Here is a 17665-nt window from a genome sequence, read left to right as displayed (position 1 = left end):
GTGTTTACAAATTTTAAAAAAGTTTGCGTTTTTTTGCACATGCACAAGCATTTCTGAAACCAGAAAATATAAATAACAGACCACAATAATCAAAGAAATCCATACAAAAAAGAAGTATTCTTTATAAGTATTAAAATTAGTGAATTTTTTTAAAAAGAATTAGATGAATATAGTTAAAATTCTAGTTCCTCTTGGAACTTTTGTTACTCCCAAAAAATCTTTAATCTGAGACTTAGCTAATAATCATTTTACTCTGTGCGAGTCCTGCTTTTTTAACTACACAAAAGTGTGCTCATGTTCTCAAAATAAAATCAAAACAACTACGTCACGTTGAAAGTGGTCTATATATGGATGTTCTTATATTTAGATTTTTTTTTAAATATCTATATATTTGAAAAATTAAGTGTTTTTCTTTGCTGAGAGAAAGCAACGACCATAAACAATGTTTAGTTCGAGAAAAATGGCAAGAAAATGGCTGCAAAATTTAGAAATTCAGTTTTCCTTAGTTATAAATTATTTAAATTTAAGTCCGAAGTTGTTATTATTCTGTTCTTATTTTGGGGTCAAAATCTAAAACAGTATGTTTATAATAAAGGTAGATTGCAGACATGTCATTACATTTTCCCTATTTATTTTAATCCCCCTGCCCCCGTTTCCTCGGCACTCAATGAAGGGGCTGAGTTTATTATTTATTATTTAAACAAAAAGATCTATTAGCATACTAACAATCCTGCCCTAACAACCTTGTTTTTTTCCTCTTTTGCACATCGAACATGTTGCTGTTTCATATCAAAAGAGCCTTGGAAATAAAGTTGATCCAAAACACAGAGACAAACCACAGAAACAGATATAAAAAAGCAGATAAAAAACTAAGTTACATATATTTCATTAAAAAAAAGCGTAAGAAAAATTACAAACAGTGTACACCGAATTTTGAAAAGGAAGAGAAATGAATATTTTAAATTTTTCATGACTGAGGATTGACAATCTCCTATGAACATAGTACGTGTTCTCCATCTTTAAGCATTAAATATTAAAATATACAAAAAGGAAAATAGTGTAGAAAAATAAAAAGCATTTTACATATAAAAGTACGTTTATCTTATTTCACACAAACAATTTGGTCCCATGAAGCGGCGATCACATTCTGTATTCCATTAGTGTGATCGGTATGCTTACGTTTTGTCCCACTGATAATATATTCCAATTTTAGGGAGAGTTTTCTGTGTTGATATTTACTGTCATCTATTTGGTTTAACTGTTGGTTTATTTCATTTGTAAAGTTCTTCAAGCGTGTTTTCAACTCTTCCATTTTTTCTTCTTCTTTTAAAATCGATCCAGTATTGCGGCGAATTGTTTCTTTTAACTTTATCTGCGCAACTTCTCTCTGCTTCCACTTTCTTTTAAAAGCATTTAGCATTTGGGTATTTTTTTCAATTTCTTTCAATAAAATAGTCTGGTTCTTCTTCTCTTTCTTTATTTGCATGTACGCGTCCTTTAGATATTCGATCTTGGCACTGTCCGCGTCATTCTTCCTCCCTATCTCAGTAATAAGTTTTTCTATTTTTTCTCCTTCTCGAGCAGCCTTAACATAGCTCTCGCTCTGAATAACATTCTTTTCAAATTCCATTTTTATTTTTCTAAGTAGACGTTTTGTTTTCAAGTGTTCTTCCTCGACGTCTACCAGTTCTTGCTGAAGAATTTTGATCTTGTTTCTTTTATTTTGAATAGCTTTATTCATACGAATTATGTCCAAGTTATGACGGTTAATTGCACTGTCGTGCGTGCGTAATCGTTTCGTCCAATGTTTTGCCGGTATCAGTTTCGATTTTGCAACCACGTTTGACCTAAGTTGCTGTTCTATTTTTGTGAGTATTTTAACACTTGCGCTTAATACCCGATGCCCCAGTTGTCTTTTGCCACTTCTTCGTTCTATTATGCAATTTAATAAGCTTTTGTTGCGTTCACACTTACTCAGGATGTCCATGTAATTATCACCAGCTTTATTTCTTCGACAACCAGTTAAAACGCAGGTGTGAAGTTTTCTGTTTCTCAAATTAAGAAATTTCCTCAAAACATCCTTTACTTCTTCGAAACTTTGTCTTGTCGGAATTGGCTGTTCTTCTCCCGGGTGTTGCATTGTGGGAATTATATCCGTGTCAACACACAACAACTCCTCTAGCGCAATCTCGTGTTTTCTTACATCCTTGCGAAGAACATACTCTTCGTCGATAACTTTTAAAAAGTCTGCCGAAATCTGCTTGCACCTTTCTTTGTTATGTTCTCTCTTTTTAAGTCTTTTTTTTGCGATATCATCAAGAAAGGCTTCCAGTGCCCGAGAATTTGTATTTACTCGCGGAAAGCGATTCATTTGTATTAAATCTTCAATTTCAAAAACTTCTGTTTTTTTACATGCACTTATTCGTTCTAATGTTTCTGTCCGCTTCCTTTTTCTTTCTCTTTGAATGATGGAATTATCTATTTTTGGAGCTATTGGTATAATAGGAGCAGGGTCATTGGTCCTTGAAATATCAGTGCGCAATTTTATTGTTTCAAGATTTTTTCCTGCTTCGATGTCATACTTGGTCTCCGCTGGATCGTTTGCATTTGTTTGAACATTTATGGTCACAAAATACTTTTTTTGATACTGTGGTTGTTTTTTCTCCTTCAGTTTTTCTCTGATGGGTTTTACGACAGGACGTTCCTTTTTAGCATCGTCATTTTCGTTTACCTACGTAAAAAAAAGAATGGTTAGGACAATATGTAAAGTAGACAAGTAGGAAGATATCAACCCATCGAAACTAGTCAAATTTATTCGGTAAAGTGAATGCAATTACTATGTAAAGTTAAACGTTTCAGATCTTCTGCGACTGTAACTCAATTACAGCATTAGAAAAACGACTATTGTTATTCTAACTTTCATTCGAATGAGTCAGCCATCTTTATGTTGACTGACAACACTGAATTTTCAAGCCCTATAAATGACCAAGGCAATTTAAGATTCTTACAACTTTTGGCTTGTGTTCTTCTGCTTTTCGTAAAGCCCTTCGTTCTAAACGAATTTCCTCCCCATTTCGTTTAAATTTGGTTTTTCTACCCATATTAATGTAGCAGCTATCTTTATTCACAGTTGATGTAAGGAGACAGTACAACTTGAAAGTAACCGAAAAGCATGTATAATGTGTTTTTCACAAACTGTTTACACTACAGTGGTATTCTTAATTGGGCACTGCAATGACGTTACGTCATCTGTGTGTTGATTATACGACGTAATTAAACTTGACCTGTGAAATAAATTATTTTAGTATATGACAATGTTAAAGTCTATATAGTAGTATTTCATAATTCTCGTTAAAAATATGATTAATTCTTCAAAACATCATCGTTTTATATTCTCGTTTTGAAATGGAGGTCATTATAATAGCATCAATGACGAATTTGTTAGAAGACAAACGACACTAAAATAATGCAATAATAGTAACACGTTTTTAAGTGAAAAATAGTTATAATTTTAAAAGAAGAAGGAGAAGAAGAAGAAGAAGAAGAAGAAGAAGAAGAAGAAAAAGAAGAAGAAGAAGAAGAAGAAGAAGAAGAAGAAAAAGAAGAAGAAGAAGAAGAAGAAGAAGAAGAAGAAGAAGAAGAAGAAGAAGAAGAAGAAGAAGAAGAAGAAGAAGAAGAAGAAGAAGAAGAAGAAGAAGAAGAAGAAGAAGAAGAAGAAGAAGAAGAAGAAGAAGAAGAAGAAGAAGAAGAAGAAGAAGAAGAAAAAGAAGCTTCCACATTAAGATTCGTATTACCATATTCCAGGAAAATAACGAGTCACAAAATTATCAATCACGAAACTCCCACGATGGAAATTGACGCGAATGCTTGTAGAACTTTATAGTTTTGGTCTTAGTACCATCACGATCGAAGCTATATATCAATATCAATGATTTTTTCAGAGAGAGATGGTTGATTCTGGATCTATCCAACTAATTTGTTTCAACTAGAATTTGTCAATTCTACTTCGAAAGCAGCATCATTTTGAAATAAATTAGCATAATTAAAAGCTTGTTAGTATTTTTTAAAACAGATTGCCCGTATTCAAAAACAGATCGACAGTATTCCAAAACAGATCGACAGTATTTCGGTAGTAATTTAAAAAAAAATTAGTACCATTTTGAAAAAGACAGTTGCCCTTATCAGCCACCATAGTAAAATAGCTATTAATGAAGTTGATTGCAACCATATTCTTTTTCTTTAAAAAACTTTGGCTTATGTGGTCAATGTTTATATTTTTACAAACGCCTGCTTATGACCATAACGCCAAATCAAAACATTACGTCGCATGGTCGTTCAAAAATTCATACAAAAAATTAATGCTTGGAGAGATAAATCAACAGACATATTCAGAAAACATGCGGGTTTTTCCTCACTCCTGCAGTCAGAACGAACATGCTTTGGACAACTATTCAAATTAATTATTGCATTAAGGAAAAGTAATAATTTTTAAATTATTGTTAGAAATCCGAAATGCTTCAGCTTGTCTTAACCATCGATATGCCATATATTGATAAGGCCAGAACTGAGGTAATGCCGTCGGGATAATCGTCTTCGTTTGGCGTCTGGAACAGCCTACGGGCTCGATCCGCTCCAATTTCAACATAACTGCATCGCGTGGTACAGATAGACCGTGGAACAGATTCGGACGCGAACATAAAGTACGATAACCACTATTTGAAAAAGAACCTGAACTTCTTTCACTTTAGCTTGATGGTCATAGATAATTTGCCCATCCTTAATGGACCCACTTTAACGCGTACCGTATGCACAAGTTTTCCTTAGCAATCTCTGAGAAGATGAAAGAAATTGGTCTTTTAACTCTTGTACTATAGCTTTTCTCATACGACTTTGATGTCGAGGGAAGGCGTTTGCCACATTTAGAGCAAAATTTCACAGCACTTGTCAACTCTTGGTCATATTCAGGACAGAAAATGTTGCTTGTGTTGACCTAATAATACTCAATGTCCCATTAATCTGGATCTCCCCCGTGGTTCCTTCACGTTACCGAGAAAATGGGTTATTGTTATTTATTACTTTGAAACAGGTTAGACAGTAAAATTTCAGAACAGCCTAGTGGTATTTTTATAATGTTAATGTATTGTATTTTTATAATGTTCGGTTATAATTTGAAAATACTACCGAGTATTTCAAAAGTGTTCGTTAGTATTTTGAAAATGCTTAGTAGTATTTTGAACGTGTTCGAAAATATTTCAAAATAGATCTGCAGTAAATTGGAAAAACCATTTTGAACAAGATAGGTTGTCCTTATCGGCGACCGTATTTTATCCTATACGGTCCTGCTTTTTTACCTACAAGAATGTGCGAAAAAAAAGGAAAAAAACGCAAGCTTTTGAAAACAATGGAAAGTCGTCTATAAATTTGACTGTGTATGTTGGAGTTTCCATTCATCTCCATTTCCAAGCTGTCATTTTCAAATGTTTATTTTTCAGTGACGATGGGTTTCAGCGTCCAAGGAGACGTGACGATTTAAATGTTACGCAACAAATAAGTAAAAAAATAATTAACACAAGGTTCATTCGTGCAGGTAATCCATTTTATTTACATAGGAATTGAATTTTCAATTGTTTAACATTTTTTGTTGAAACTAATTATGTACCACGACACTGGGTAAATGCTGGATACAATTCCTTCAAATGCTTCTTTTGTTTCTATACAGCAATAAAATTTATAAACTATTAACATACAAAAACTCTTGAATTAAAGGGTTAATTGCTTCTAAACCGAGCAAGAGATAAAAATATATCCTGACAAGGCGATGTTTTTATGAGTAATCGATTTGAGTAAGATGGTTTGTTAAAGAATTTATTAGAGTGAAGAAATAAAAAACCAATAGTTATGTGAAACGACAAAAACAAAGTAAAGTTTTAAATACATGAAAAAAAAATTGGACGGCGTTATGCAAAACAAAAAAAAAATGAGACTTCCACATTTTAGAATGATACTTTTAGTATTTTGCGTATTTTGCGTATTGATATCGTCGATGAATTGTTATGTAGGTGTGCAGAGATATTTCAACGGTACCGATATCGAGTTTTACAAAATAAAAAGTGATGGAGCCTGCGAAAAAGAATTTGCTGGGAGAAGTTGGTTTCGACCGACAAATTCAAACTTGTGCGGTTACCCATGCTTACCAAATGGGAATAGAGCTGCGTCTGTTTACAAGAACCGATCACAGTCTACAGCCTGTCAATACGATTACGAGATAATGGACGAAGAAAGTATGTAATTCATTGCACGCTTTATTAATAAGAAACTTAGTACTAGAACATTTCAGATTAAAAAGAAAAAGTGTTTTTAGCGCACTGCAAGTCATTTGGCAATCTTAGTAAAACAAAAGAGCTAATTTTGTAATGTATTTTTTCATCACAAACGTGATGAAAATTATTATAAAATTATGACAAATCGGTTTTTTTATCACTAAGAATTGGGGATGCTTTATCATTAGGATAACTGAAGTATGCCATAAAGTAATACACTTTAGTACAAGCGTTTGTATCATTAAGAGAATGTTCTTAAACGGACATCGTCGTTCCAGCAGCATCTTGTATCTTTCTGGGTCGGCGACCTGACCTTTATCTAAGGGGAACGCAGGATTGGAAACAGGAGGGAGAGCTATGACATTTGCATTGATATGAAACAAACCTAGCAAAAGGTCCAATTCTAAAAGGTTCTTAACTTTTAACGCGGGGAAATTTTGAGAAGAAGCCTTTATGATTGCTCTATTTAGTTAAATGACACTGCAATGCAACATTTCTTGCTTCCCTTTTCGGCTTTTTGCAGTCTCATATGCCTTTTTAATAAAATTACACGCAAATTGGCTGCATGTTTCAAATAACTTAAGTGAAATAATTGGTTACTACGCAAGCTCAAGTAATAAAGCTTGCCTAGAATATTTTATGGTGAGGTCAAATGCTGGTTGCTTTTTCAAAATAAATACTAGTCGCATTTCCATCTTTCCGGTTGACATTACCATTTAGGTACATCAGGAAATGTTCAATTCAACGGGTGTCTATTGCCATTTATGAGTCTATGTTCCTCAAATTATAAATTACTACTGTGTATTTAACGACATTAATTGCAATTATTTCTTGATTTCTACAGAATGCCTTGTCAACATTGGTAATATCAGCAAAACTGATGCAATACAAACAGTGGAAACATCTTCCTTCGGCACTGCAGATCTTCACGAAAGCACTAATAACTCGCTAACAAGGCTTTCTTTTTGTCGCTTGAGGGAAAGTGGCTGCTCAGTAAAATATCGAAATATCACATCGCAATGGCAGCCATTTCGAAATTCTAATTGTTTTAAGTTTAAGGTTAAAGCTGATGGCCATATTGCCGTTGCACAAGTTACGGTAAGAACTGCTTTTATTTTTCGTGTTTCATATTTTATAAAAACTAAGGAAACCAATAATAGTTTGTGCCAATTTGCTTTTTCTTAAGCAGCCATCTAAATCATTTCAGTGAATAAGTAACTCGCCTATGAATCCTTTACAAATTTTGTTTAGTCTTTTTAACTTTTAAAACAATAAGTAGCTACAAAAAAAAATGATGAATTTATCCAACATATCAGGTATATATCTTCTTGACAACCTGTATTCACATTTTGTTCCAATGCCATACTAACCTACAGTTGATAGCAACAAGTCATTAAAATGTGAAAGGTGATCTTAATGTTCATGGTCTGCATTGACACGCACATAACATACGCGGTATTCGTGTATTGTGTACACATTTTCCCATATCATGATTATTATGTGTTTGCAGGAAGCGACTGAGAAGCGACTGAGTTTTATAATTGTGGCCTGCTTTTCTAGAAATATAAACAAAAAAGGGTGCTAAAAATTTTTTTCCCCTTAATCCAATAACAACACCTGATTATCAGTTCACAGGTTGCGTGAGCTTAAACAGAAAGGATTTCGCATTATAACCACAGTGGCTCTGTATCCATGTGGACCTATTTTTACGGTTTTAAACCCTTTCTTTTCAATGACTTGAAATGAATTAGATATCTTTTTAAAAAAATGCTTTGCATAAAACAGTTAGTTGTCTTCCACTGCAACAATGAACAACCGAAAAAATAAAATACGAAATCAGTTTGACTTTGTTTTCTTTATAGATTGACTGCTTAGAAAAAGAAAAGCCAACACTTTCGGGTCAAATGTTTCGAATTGAGCTGACCTGTCGAATCGATGAGCAGAACCGGACCTTTAATTCGTGTTTATTGTTCAAGGTTTCGGGAACATATATTGGTAAGTGCATTGAGAACAAAAAAGGCAGTTTTAGATACTAATAGTGCAAATGAATGTGGCCGGTTTGTTGATATTTAATTGAAAGATCTGACATCATTTCATAATAAAAAGTGTTTGACATTGCAGTAGAACAATTCGACTGGACTCTTTTCTGTTGTTTTTTCTTTAGAAAAATCTGGTACATCTCAAATATCTACAGGATGTATGGTTCCTCCAGTGGTAAGTCATTTGAACACGACCACTATTTTATTACTGCTACACCTACCCTAAAGTAAAAAAATAATAAAGAAAGTAATAGTCATGACTTTCTATAAATACAAAAACGTTTTATTAACATAAACAATATGTTTTTGTTTTGTTATGGGTTTTTGAAATTTGTGCAGTCATCTTTAAAGTTAATGCTTTAACACCCATATTACTGGTTGTAACTCAAAGGTTTCTGCTTAGAACAATTTTATGTTGATTAATGTTCTCCTTGTATTTTGATTTGCAGATTCCAACAAATCCAACAAGTCCAGTGACTAGAACGACCAGAACAACTGTTATTAAAAATGGTGATAATTATGACGATGATGAAGTCTTCTTTGAACCTTTTGTTTGGGTTATCATTGCATTGGTTTTCTTTCCAATTCTACTGCTGGTTGCTATTGTGATATATGTCAAATGTCATGGGAAGTAAGTAACTTAACCTGATTTATTTCAAGAGCAAGGGGTTTTTTACCCTAAGGAATAATGTTTTAGTCTTTAAATACGCTTTAATAATTTTCTCTGTGATAAGCTTCACTGCTATTAAGCAACTTCACACTCAATTATGGGTTTTTTTAATACAATTTTAGGTGCAGATGCCGAAAGAAAAAGAATTATGAGATTGGTATAAATAATGAACAAAATGGTACGCATTTTCTAGTATTTTCTCATTAGCTTCTTTTAACTGAAAATAACTTCATTTATTTGCTGTCATAAAGACACATATAAAATAACCAGTCATGCACGCCTAAGATAGAGGCTACAATCCAACTCAACATGTACATAACAAAAATGCGTAGTCAGTTAGGGAATTTACCACGCGAACGTTCTACCCTATCCTAAGAAAGAAAAAATGTATATCAAGAATGAAGAAGGTCCACTCTATGAGATATGAAGTATGATTGTTTCATTCGCAGACTATTTCTATATTTTCGGCTTTGCATCAATGAATTTACTTGTAGCTCTGAAATTTAAATGCATTTTCTAGAAGGTTGAAATTTCCAAAAAAAAAAAAAAAATTAAAAATAATAAATTTAGCAGGCGCTCTAACTGAAAACATGTGGATGCGCCGCTGATATTGTTACTGTTGGTTAAACCGGAATAACCTGCAACATAGAGATATAATTTCTAGATCTGTAGAAAATGTCCGTGTGCGTGTTTAAAAGTATTGTAGGGAAAGTAAAATTAGACATACTGTTCACTGGAAATGCTTATGTAGAGATAACAAAATAAAATAATAAACGAGAGAGTGCATAAACAAGTGAACGAATGGGCCGTAGAGAAAAATGGTTGCAAAATTTAATATAACAGACATATTGCTGGACGAGTCTGAGCAATAGAAAGCGAGCTGAAGCGGAGGTATCTATTTAATTTAACAACACGAACGCAAAAACAAAGAAATTAACAACAAAGCTTCCATTAATCTAAATATTTCCTTTTTTTAGATTGATGGAAGATTCGGTTGAGATACCTCTGCAAAGCCGTCATTGAAAAAAAGGACAAAAGTTTTTCTGTCAAAAAACATGACATAGCTATAAAAGAGCCGTGCATAAAGATGAAGCTCCCGTTATTCTTCATTTCTTTTAGCTCTTGAATTAACAACTGAAGGGTTATCACCAGCCTTCAATGGACAAAAACCAAAACCAACATACAATAAAAATGCAGAACATGTTACCGTCATCGACGAGGAAGGCTACCAAACAATTGGTGGTTCTGATGAAGAAAGTAGCTCTATGAAAAATTTGCCTGACGATGCATCACACGCATTTGTAAATCCATTGTTTGAAAACGATGAAAGTTTAAAGACAGATAAACCAGCTGTGACCTATGCACAAGTCGAAAAGCACAAAGTAGAAGAAAATAAAGAAGACGGTAAAAATCATCCAGTACCCAATGAAATATATGAGGAAATACCCGACGATAAAAATGATGCCAAGGAGTATTATCAGATACCAAAAACTCCCTCAATTTCAGGTCAGTCGAAAGAAATTTTATTCAGCGATGCAGACAAAAGTAAGGTGAAGGAAAAAAAATTTGTTCATAAATTTGTGGACGAAGACCTTGTCGATGAAGTAATCAAAACTGATGAAGAGGTCATTATTAATTTACCTTCCGACGATGAAAGCGAAGGTGACTACAACAACAACAATGTTCAAATAGTTGATGTCGCCTCTGTTGACGATAGAAGCATCGACATACTGGTAAATTCTAGTGATAGTGTTGACAATGAAAAGAACGACAGCTTGTTTGAAACAACCACAATTTTAGATAAAAATGCATTTTGGAAAAGCAAAGCCTTGAAAAGGACCCCCTCTTTTGTAATTGATGATAATAAACAGACAATTGATGATAAAAGTACCATTGAAAAAGCTGACGATAATACCGAAGATGCCCTCGATTTGTTAAATGAACCCAAGAGGATTAAGTCTGCCGATGGTACATTTCGAAAATTACCAATTAATAATATTATGCAAGACGCTCCTATTTACACGAATTCATCAAGTGTGATAGCGGCAGAACCTTTGTCAAGGTATAGTGATATTTACGAGAGAGAAACTTCAGATGACAGTAATTCAACAATAAAGGCAACTAACGAGCCGCCAGCTTTTTTTGATTCAAGCTCTGATGCTAATGACTTATCAACACCAAATGACGATTCAGATTCCGAAGGAAGTACGCACTACAAATCGCCTGTTCCATTTACACCGGAAGAGAAACTTAATGAAAGCGACGATAAAGAAACGCCACCACTTCCTGTGAAGAGAGGAAGTCTTGTCAGAAGTATTGATTCACACGAAGTATATGATAAACCCAGATGGCCGCCGCTTGCCGCATTCTCCAGTGATGCTAGTAATAATAATTACAATTATATACCGCAGATAAAGGGCGACCGGAAAGAAAGTGTTACCATCAATTTTCGTCGACCTGTTCCGGATGAAATAAATTTGATAAGACTGTCATATTCTCAATTCAACTACGGTAATAGAAATAAAAAATCAGGAAACAGTTCTTGCAACGGTTTTTGTTTATCCCTTGCTAATGCATTTCTTCAAAGAGGTAAAATAAGCGTTTCAGAACTACTGACTCAAATTCCTATGATACTGGCGTATTCAGAACAGCTTTGGAATGATCTTACCATCGGTAGTACTACAGTTGACGAAGCTTATCCGCATTTAAAAAAGGCCGGCAAGGACGATTTTATTTGCAATCTAGGTGAAGAGATATTTTGGAGCATTGATCAAGGCTTGGGAGGGAATTCTCCTTTCGAAGCACTGCATGACCTATTTGACATGTGCGTGAACAAAAAACACAAAAGCTGCTTAATACTGACATTCTACCCCGACAAATCGTGTGTTTGTTTGTTTGAAGAAAATGGTACGCAAATCTTTGTTGATGGCCATATCCATTTTAAAACAAACAATCAAGATCGCAAAGACGCCCTTCTCGACCCTGAATGTGGTGGTGTTGTAGCCATAGCCAAAAAGAGTAAATGCGACGCCATGTTAAATTTTATATTGACCAATATGTGTTTGGAAATGAAAGCCGATCCTAAGAATGGGACTGCAATTCCAATTCTTCTTGAAAGTCACTCAAAAGTTTCAGATCACAGTTTTCAATTCATCTAAAAATAATACATATATTTTTAGGACTAATAAATATTTATATATATATATACAGTTGCGATACACATTCCATTTTATCTTTACAAAATCATTTCACACTAAAAGTACAGTTTTACACTTATAAATCCAATTTCTAAGTTGTATCCATACACATGTGTTGAATTAATTGTCGCTCTTAAGAGGTGCACCAAGTACCCCAGAACATTAAAGATACGTTGCTTTTTTGTGACTGCAAAAAGCTAAGCGAAAGGTTCATGCTCTTTGCGGTTTTCGCAAATGAGGGTTGCAAAAATGACGCCTTCCAGAGATAATGATTTCGGTTGTGTTTAAGGTTAAAATGCTGGTTGCTTGGAGATATTTTACTCTGATCAAGATCAGAAAAAAAAACTCACTTCTTTTCTTGTACTGGCCCAGACAATGTAGTGTAATTTATTTTTACAGTGACTACGGGGTTATTTACAGGGTGAATAAGTTGGAAGATTCTTTTACACTCCAATCTGAAGGACGATCGGTATAAATAACTTAACTGTAGTGATTCAAAAACGTACTAAACAAAACTAAACATAACAAGATTACTGTGAAGCTGTAGAACCGAAGTTATAACAAAGCTGGGTTTTTTTCTTATCGATCTGCAGCTGTGCCAGCAACCATTTTTTCCTACTTTAGCTAATTTCTAATCATCAACGTATCGCTAATCAATAAAAACTCAGCCCCTCTTACGTAAGATTTGCACCACGTGATGCAAGATTAATTACTAAAAATCGTGTTCATTACCTTTTACAAAAGACTTAAACATAATTTACATTTTTTTTAGGAAAAAAATAAGTTGCGCCAGTAAAAGCATGGTTTAAGGAAACAAACATCCCTGCATAACAGCTAGTTTACGTCAAGCATCAAGGAGGCACTTTAAAAGTTTGAACGATAAAAAAATTTATTAAAGCAACAAAAGGTTAACATTCGGGTTAACCACTTAGCCCTGTTAAACCATGTCTGGTATACGTATTTTTTAATAGGAAACACTTATATAAAAAGCTAGATGACGAAGCAAGAAACATTGAGTATAAAAACATATTTTACATTACTCATCTGTTTTCCTATAAAGGTTGAAAAACTATCGTTAAACAATGCCGGGTAAAGCGGTCTATACAATAAACCACATTACACGTCCAATGGGAAGCCCTTTTTGAAATGTTATTTTCAAAAAACACCACTAAACAGGCTGCAGCTGTGCCAATTAATTACCTTTCTCGTTTAAGCGCACAAAATTATAAACTGTATCACAAAACAGGTTGTACTTAAGTTTGCTTTAAATTCATAGCATAACTAATAAAAAATGAGCTTTTGGTGCTTGTTTTGCAGAGGAAAAAATGAACTTCTGGCAAAATTGTTGACCCCTCTTGTTTAGTCACTGAGCAGCAAGCTCAAAAATAATAATAACGCATGTTGTTCAAACTGTTAGCCGAATTTCTATTTTGTGCCGAGGACGCCCGAAGAAAGGAATAACAATGCGATATGTCATGTGCGAAAATCTAAGAACATCGGTGATCGAAAACCCTTTGTTTTTTTATGGGATAAAGACCAGTTTGAAGCTAATTGCCCTAGGCGCTTTTTCGGACATACTGCTTAGCATTAAATAGAACGCCTTTTCGGACATGGTCTGCAAAATATTTCTACAAATCTGAGTGTTACCAGACTTTCTACGCAAATTGTCAGGCAAAATAATAAATGCGGTAAGCCGTAGACTTTATTTTCGAGGGGGGTATCTTTTGATCTGGAAATCAAAATTTAGTTTTTACATGTAGTTTGATTTACAACATATAAAAAAAACATACGTGAAAAGATCCTATTAGTCTGGCACACCTTTTAATTGTAACTTCACTTTATACACAAGCCTGGTAGTACCGTCAAAACATAAACATTAAAACTCGGATATACCACTAGTATAAAATATTTTATTCGTTGCTTTGTATCCAACACTATTAATAAATTATGGAAAGAAACTTTGTTAAGCGGAGTATGGTAGTTAAAATTTGCAGGAAATGTCAAATAACACGTTTTTAACAAGTTATCAGAATGTCTTCACATTTACTAAAATAAAGCGAAAGAGAAACTCCTTAATATATAATAATCACTTTCCTAAACTAAGGCTAATGTTGCCATTTTCTCCATTCTTACTATTTTTGCTTGTTTAGAAGTAAATAAGAAAGGGTGTACGTATTCAAAAAAAAAGATGGAGAAAATTTGTAATGAATTTTGTCAGAAAACAAAGAATAGTTTTTCTCGTTTAGGTATAAGTCAAAAAGTGGTTTTCATAGACGACGCTACATCATTGGAACAAACTTACAATGTCCCCAATAAGTCTAACCATGATGTTAACCCACCGTATATAAAAACTGGAGAGTTCGTTTCCACTGTTTCTGTTATACAATCCGCACAGAGTAATCCAGCTTTTGAAGAAGACAATGCAAATCTGGAAGAGAGAATTGTTGATGAGGATGGCTATGAGGACCCTGATAAGTACAGATATAGTGAAGAAGGAAACGAAAGAGAAGAAAAAAGTGAAGAAATTTCAGGTGAAAAAAACAAAAACAATTTAGTAGATGAGGTGAATATTCCTGACAAATGGGAAAATAAAGCGAGTGGAAATTCTGGAACGAGCACATCTGGAGAGAAGAGCGATAGCTTGTTAAAAAATGAGGTTTTTGAACGCTTTGGTCTTGACGGGGATGGAAATTATTATCAAGAACCTAGGAGCAGTGTTGATAAAACACAAGCTGAGAGCGAAGAACCTTGTAAAATTTCAAATCTATTAGACGAACATAAAAAAAAGCACATTGTTATGTTTTAGCTTCACATTTTACACCGTGTTGTAAAAATAATATTTGTCAAACGGCGCACAGCCCATCCATTTGACGGTGCGCTGTGAATATATATAGTATTAAATTTATCTAATTAAAAAACAATAAAATAGTTATACGCAAAGAAAATAGTTAAAAACATCTTGGATAAAACTGTTCTCATGAGCTATTTTCTTCATAATTTATAATTTTCCTTTGTTGATGCGTGTGTGCTTATATGATTCACATGCGCATCTGAACGGATGTCCGTTTTAACAACTTTCACTATCTGCTCAAAAATACAATCGCGCGTTTTTCTTTTTATTAAGCGCAAAAGAATTATCGGGTTTGAGAAAAAAACTCTGACTAAATGAATAGATATATGTTTGATATATCGACATTTTCTTTCTTTACTCTGTTTTAACTTTTTTAATCTAATTAAAATTTAATTATTTATTTCCACAATTTGTTTTTAGGCACTTCTGTTTTAAGTATATTTATATAGTTTTTAATTCATACATATTTTCTAACATTTAAGCATACTCAAGGATAAATTTTGCGCCAGGTAGTTTGAGCATCTTGTACACTGATTCTAGTATATATATTCTATTTCTACAAGCTCCGTGTTCTGTTTATCGTCGGAAGCGTTTAATTCTAGAACTTTAAACATAACTTAATGTTTAATGTTTAACTTAAGTGTTCAAATTAACAGACGGAATTAATTTTCGCGAAGTTGGTTGATCCTAATATTTCGCAAGGATTTAATTTCGCGAATTACGCGAAAAAATAATTTGATGAAGAAAAGACTACTGGAGTTGAAATAGACAAATATATGATAGTTCTAAGTAAATCTGAATTTCGCGGAAATCAATTTTACCGACTTTTGCGAATAGCGAGTTTTACCAATAATTTTCGCGGGGAGTCATTTTCGCGAAATTGACTTGCGAAATTCGCGAAAATAAATTCCCGCAAAAATTATTTCCCGCGAAAATTAATTCCCTTAAGGTAGCATAGCTACAAATTGCATTGTATAAATATTGTATCATACAATAAAAATACAAATCAAAAATAGATAAATACAACTTATCTGGTTTGTTTTTGAATTCAATTTTCTAAATTAGTTTTGTGTCTGGTATTTTATTCACAGTGATTGATCAATTAACACGCTTGACTGTCGGTTGTTACTGCGAAAATCAATTTCATCATTGCGATTAGTTTCATGAGTAAGAAAAGTAATAAAAAGTTTTGAAAATATCTGCCATATTAAATGGCACTTTTCTAAAGCAATCCTTATTGTGATAAAAGATTGTATTAGAAGTTTGTTTTTGTAAGATTGACCCAAAATACTTTCTTAAAATTCGACCTTTGGCTTGCGATTTAAATTATTAATTGGATAAAAAATGATGCAATTTTCTGTTATGTTAACCGTCAGTGTAAAATATAAAAATGTCATGGTGGGTACTGAGGATTACAAAAATGACTTTTCAACTTTTCCTTTTGCGTGTCCAATTTGTCATGACAATTGTATGATAATGGAATAATTAATTACAAATGAAACTCAGGAAAACAGTGTTAGCTGAGTCAACATCCTTTCAATGTTACTTCCATTATAAAACTGAAGACACCATGGTTGTGACCTGTAGCACTATTCAAATTCTAAGGTTTAAATTTGTTAAAAATGTTTTTAATAAAAGTGATGGGACTACCCCCTACACCCGGTTTCGTTCTGTTTTGTTAACATATAGCTAAACAGTTTCGTGTAGGACTATAATTTGTAAACTTCCTAATTCAAACTTAAAAAGACATTGAGAAATCATTATTTACCAATATTTTTTACATTTAATGTATCGAAGAGTGCAATATTATTGCGATATTTAGAACTGACTGAACGATATTTAAGGGGGTTCAGGGGTTCATTCACCATTGGAAGGAGGAAAGCGTTGTGTAAATACATCATCCAATTGAGCGTGTATACGCCAATATAAAACCCAATGACATTAACGATGGGAACATCATAAATAAAAATAATAAATGTAATTATGTGTAAATTTCCTTTGCTATGTATTAGTCTGCATTTTTAGAAAAAATTGATTTCGACAAGGTATTTTTTAAAAAACAATTTCAAAAGATGTAAAGGAAATCCTGAAGAAAGTGTTTAAATTGATATATAGCGCGAAATATGAACAGCATAATTCATGGAAATGTTGCATTTTTAACAAATGAGGTTTCTATAACGCCTTGTTAAAAGTGCTAACCCTGATACCAAAGGTCTAATTTTATTACTATGGATTACATAAGATCAATTAGACTGGTTTTTATTTAAGTCTCGTAAAACACAACGAACAATTTTTTTGCTGTCAATAAGTTAACCCTTACAACAAGTAATGGATATATTATTTCTACAATCAAAAGTTAACCACCAGTTTTATAAGTTTTTCTTTTCTTTGCATGAATTCGTCTGTTCCAGTTTCTTTTGATGGCATAAAATGATGATATTGTGTTACGCCATGGTTACGTCAACAAAACAATATAAGTAGGGGGACATAGTTACCAGTAGGTCTTGCTTACGCAGTCTTCCTGCGTAATTAATATAACATCTTATTGATAATTATGACCTCCTTAAGCATCACATGTAAGAACCAGT

At 33.3% G+C, this 17665-nt stretch overlaps 2 protein-coding genes across 2 annotated transcripts; one reads left to right on the top strand and one right to left on the bottom strand.

Moving 5' to 3' along the window:
• Positions 1 to 713: 713 nt before the first annotated feature.
• Positions 714 to 4329, bottom strand: LOC130653810 (putative leucine-rich repeat-containing protein DDB_G0290503). The gene is made up of 7 exons (XM_057456318.1): positions 4282 to 4329; positions 3379 to 3458; positions 3209 to 3284; positions 3009 to 3152; positions 1118 to 2731; positions 919 to 1017; positions 714 to 869 (listed from the first exon to the last, which is right to left on the bottom strand). The coding sequence occupies exons 1-7, from the start codon at positions 4327 to 4329 to the stop codon at positions 714 to 716; spliced, it is 2217 nt and encodes a 738-aa protein (XP_057312301.1).
• Positions 4330 to 5777: 1448 nt separating this feature from the next.
• LOC130654907 (uncharacterized) lies at positions 5778 to 12247 on the top strand. The gene is made up of 7 exons (XM_057457558.1): positions 5778 to 6281; positions 7165 to 7418; positions 8183 to 8315; positions 8485 to 8534; positions 8809 to 8990; positions 9152 to 9207; positions 10149 to 12247. The coding sequence occupies exons 1-7, from the start codon at positions 5936 to 5938 to the stop codon at positions 12185 to 12187; spliced, it is 3060 nt and encodes a 1019-aa protein (XP_057313541.1). The 5' UTR covers positions 5778 to 5935; the 3' UTR covers positions 12188 to 12247.
• The last annotated feature ends 5418 nt before the right edge of the window (positions 12248 to 17665 follow it).

Source organism: Hydractinia symbiolongicarpus, chromosome 8, assembly GCF_029227915.1.
Source record: "Hydractinia symbiolongicarpus strain clone_291-10 chromosome 8, HSymV2.1, whole genome shotgun sequence".
Classification (NCBI taxonomy): Eukaryota; Metazoa; Cnidaria; class Hydrozoa; order Anthoathecata; family Hydractiniidae; genus Hydractinia; species Hydractinia symbiolongicarpus.
This window is presented reverse-complemented; position numbering and strand designations above follow the sequence as displayed.

Coding starts and splice junctions, on each gene's coding strand:
- LOC130653810 (XM_057456318.1), bottom strand. CDS start 4,329: ATGCGACGTAATGTTTTGATTTGGCGTTATGGTCATAAGCAGGCGTTT. Junction 3,153..3,208: donor GCCCAATTAAGAATACCACT/GTAGTGTAAACA, acceptor GTTACTTTCAAG/TTGTACTGTCTCCTTACATC. Junction 2,732..3,008: donor AAGAACACAAGCCAAAAGTT/GTAAGAATCTTA, acceptor TTTTTTACGTAG/GTAAACGAAAATGACGATGC.
- LOC130654907 (XM_057457558.1), top strand. CDS start 5,936: ATGAAAAAAAAATTGGACGGCGTTATGCAAAACAAAAAAAAAATGAGA. Junction 7,419..8,182: donor TTGCCGTTGCACAAGTTACG/GTAAGAACTGCT, acceptor TTTTCTTTATAG/ATTGACTGCTTAGAAAAAGA. Junction 9,208..10,148: donor TATAAATAATGAACAAAATG/GTACGCATTTTC, acceptor CATTTCTTTTAG/CTCTTGAATTAACAACTGAA.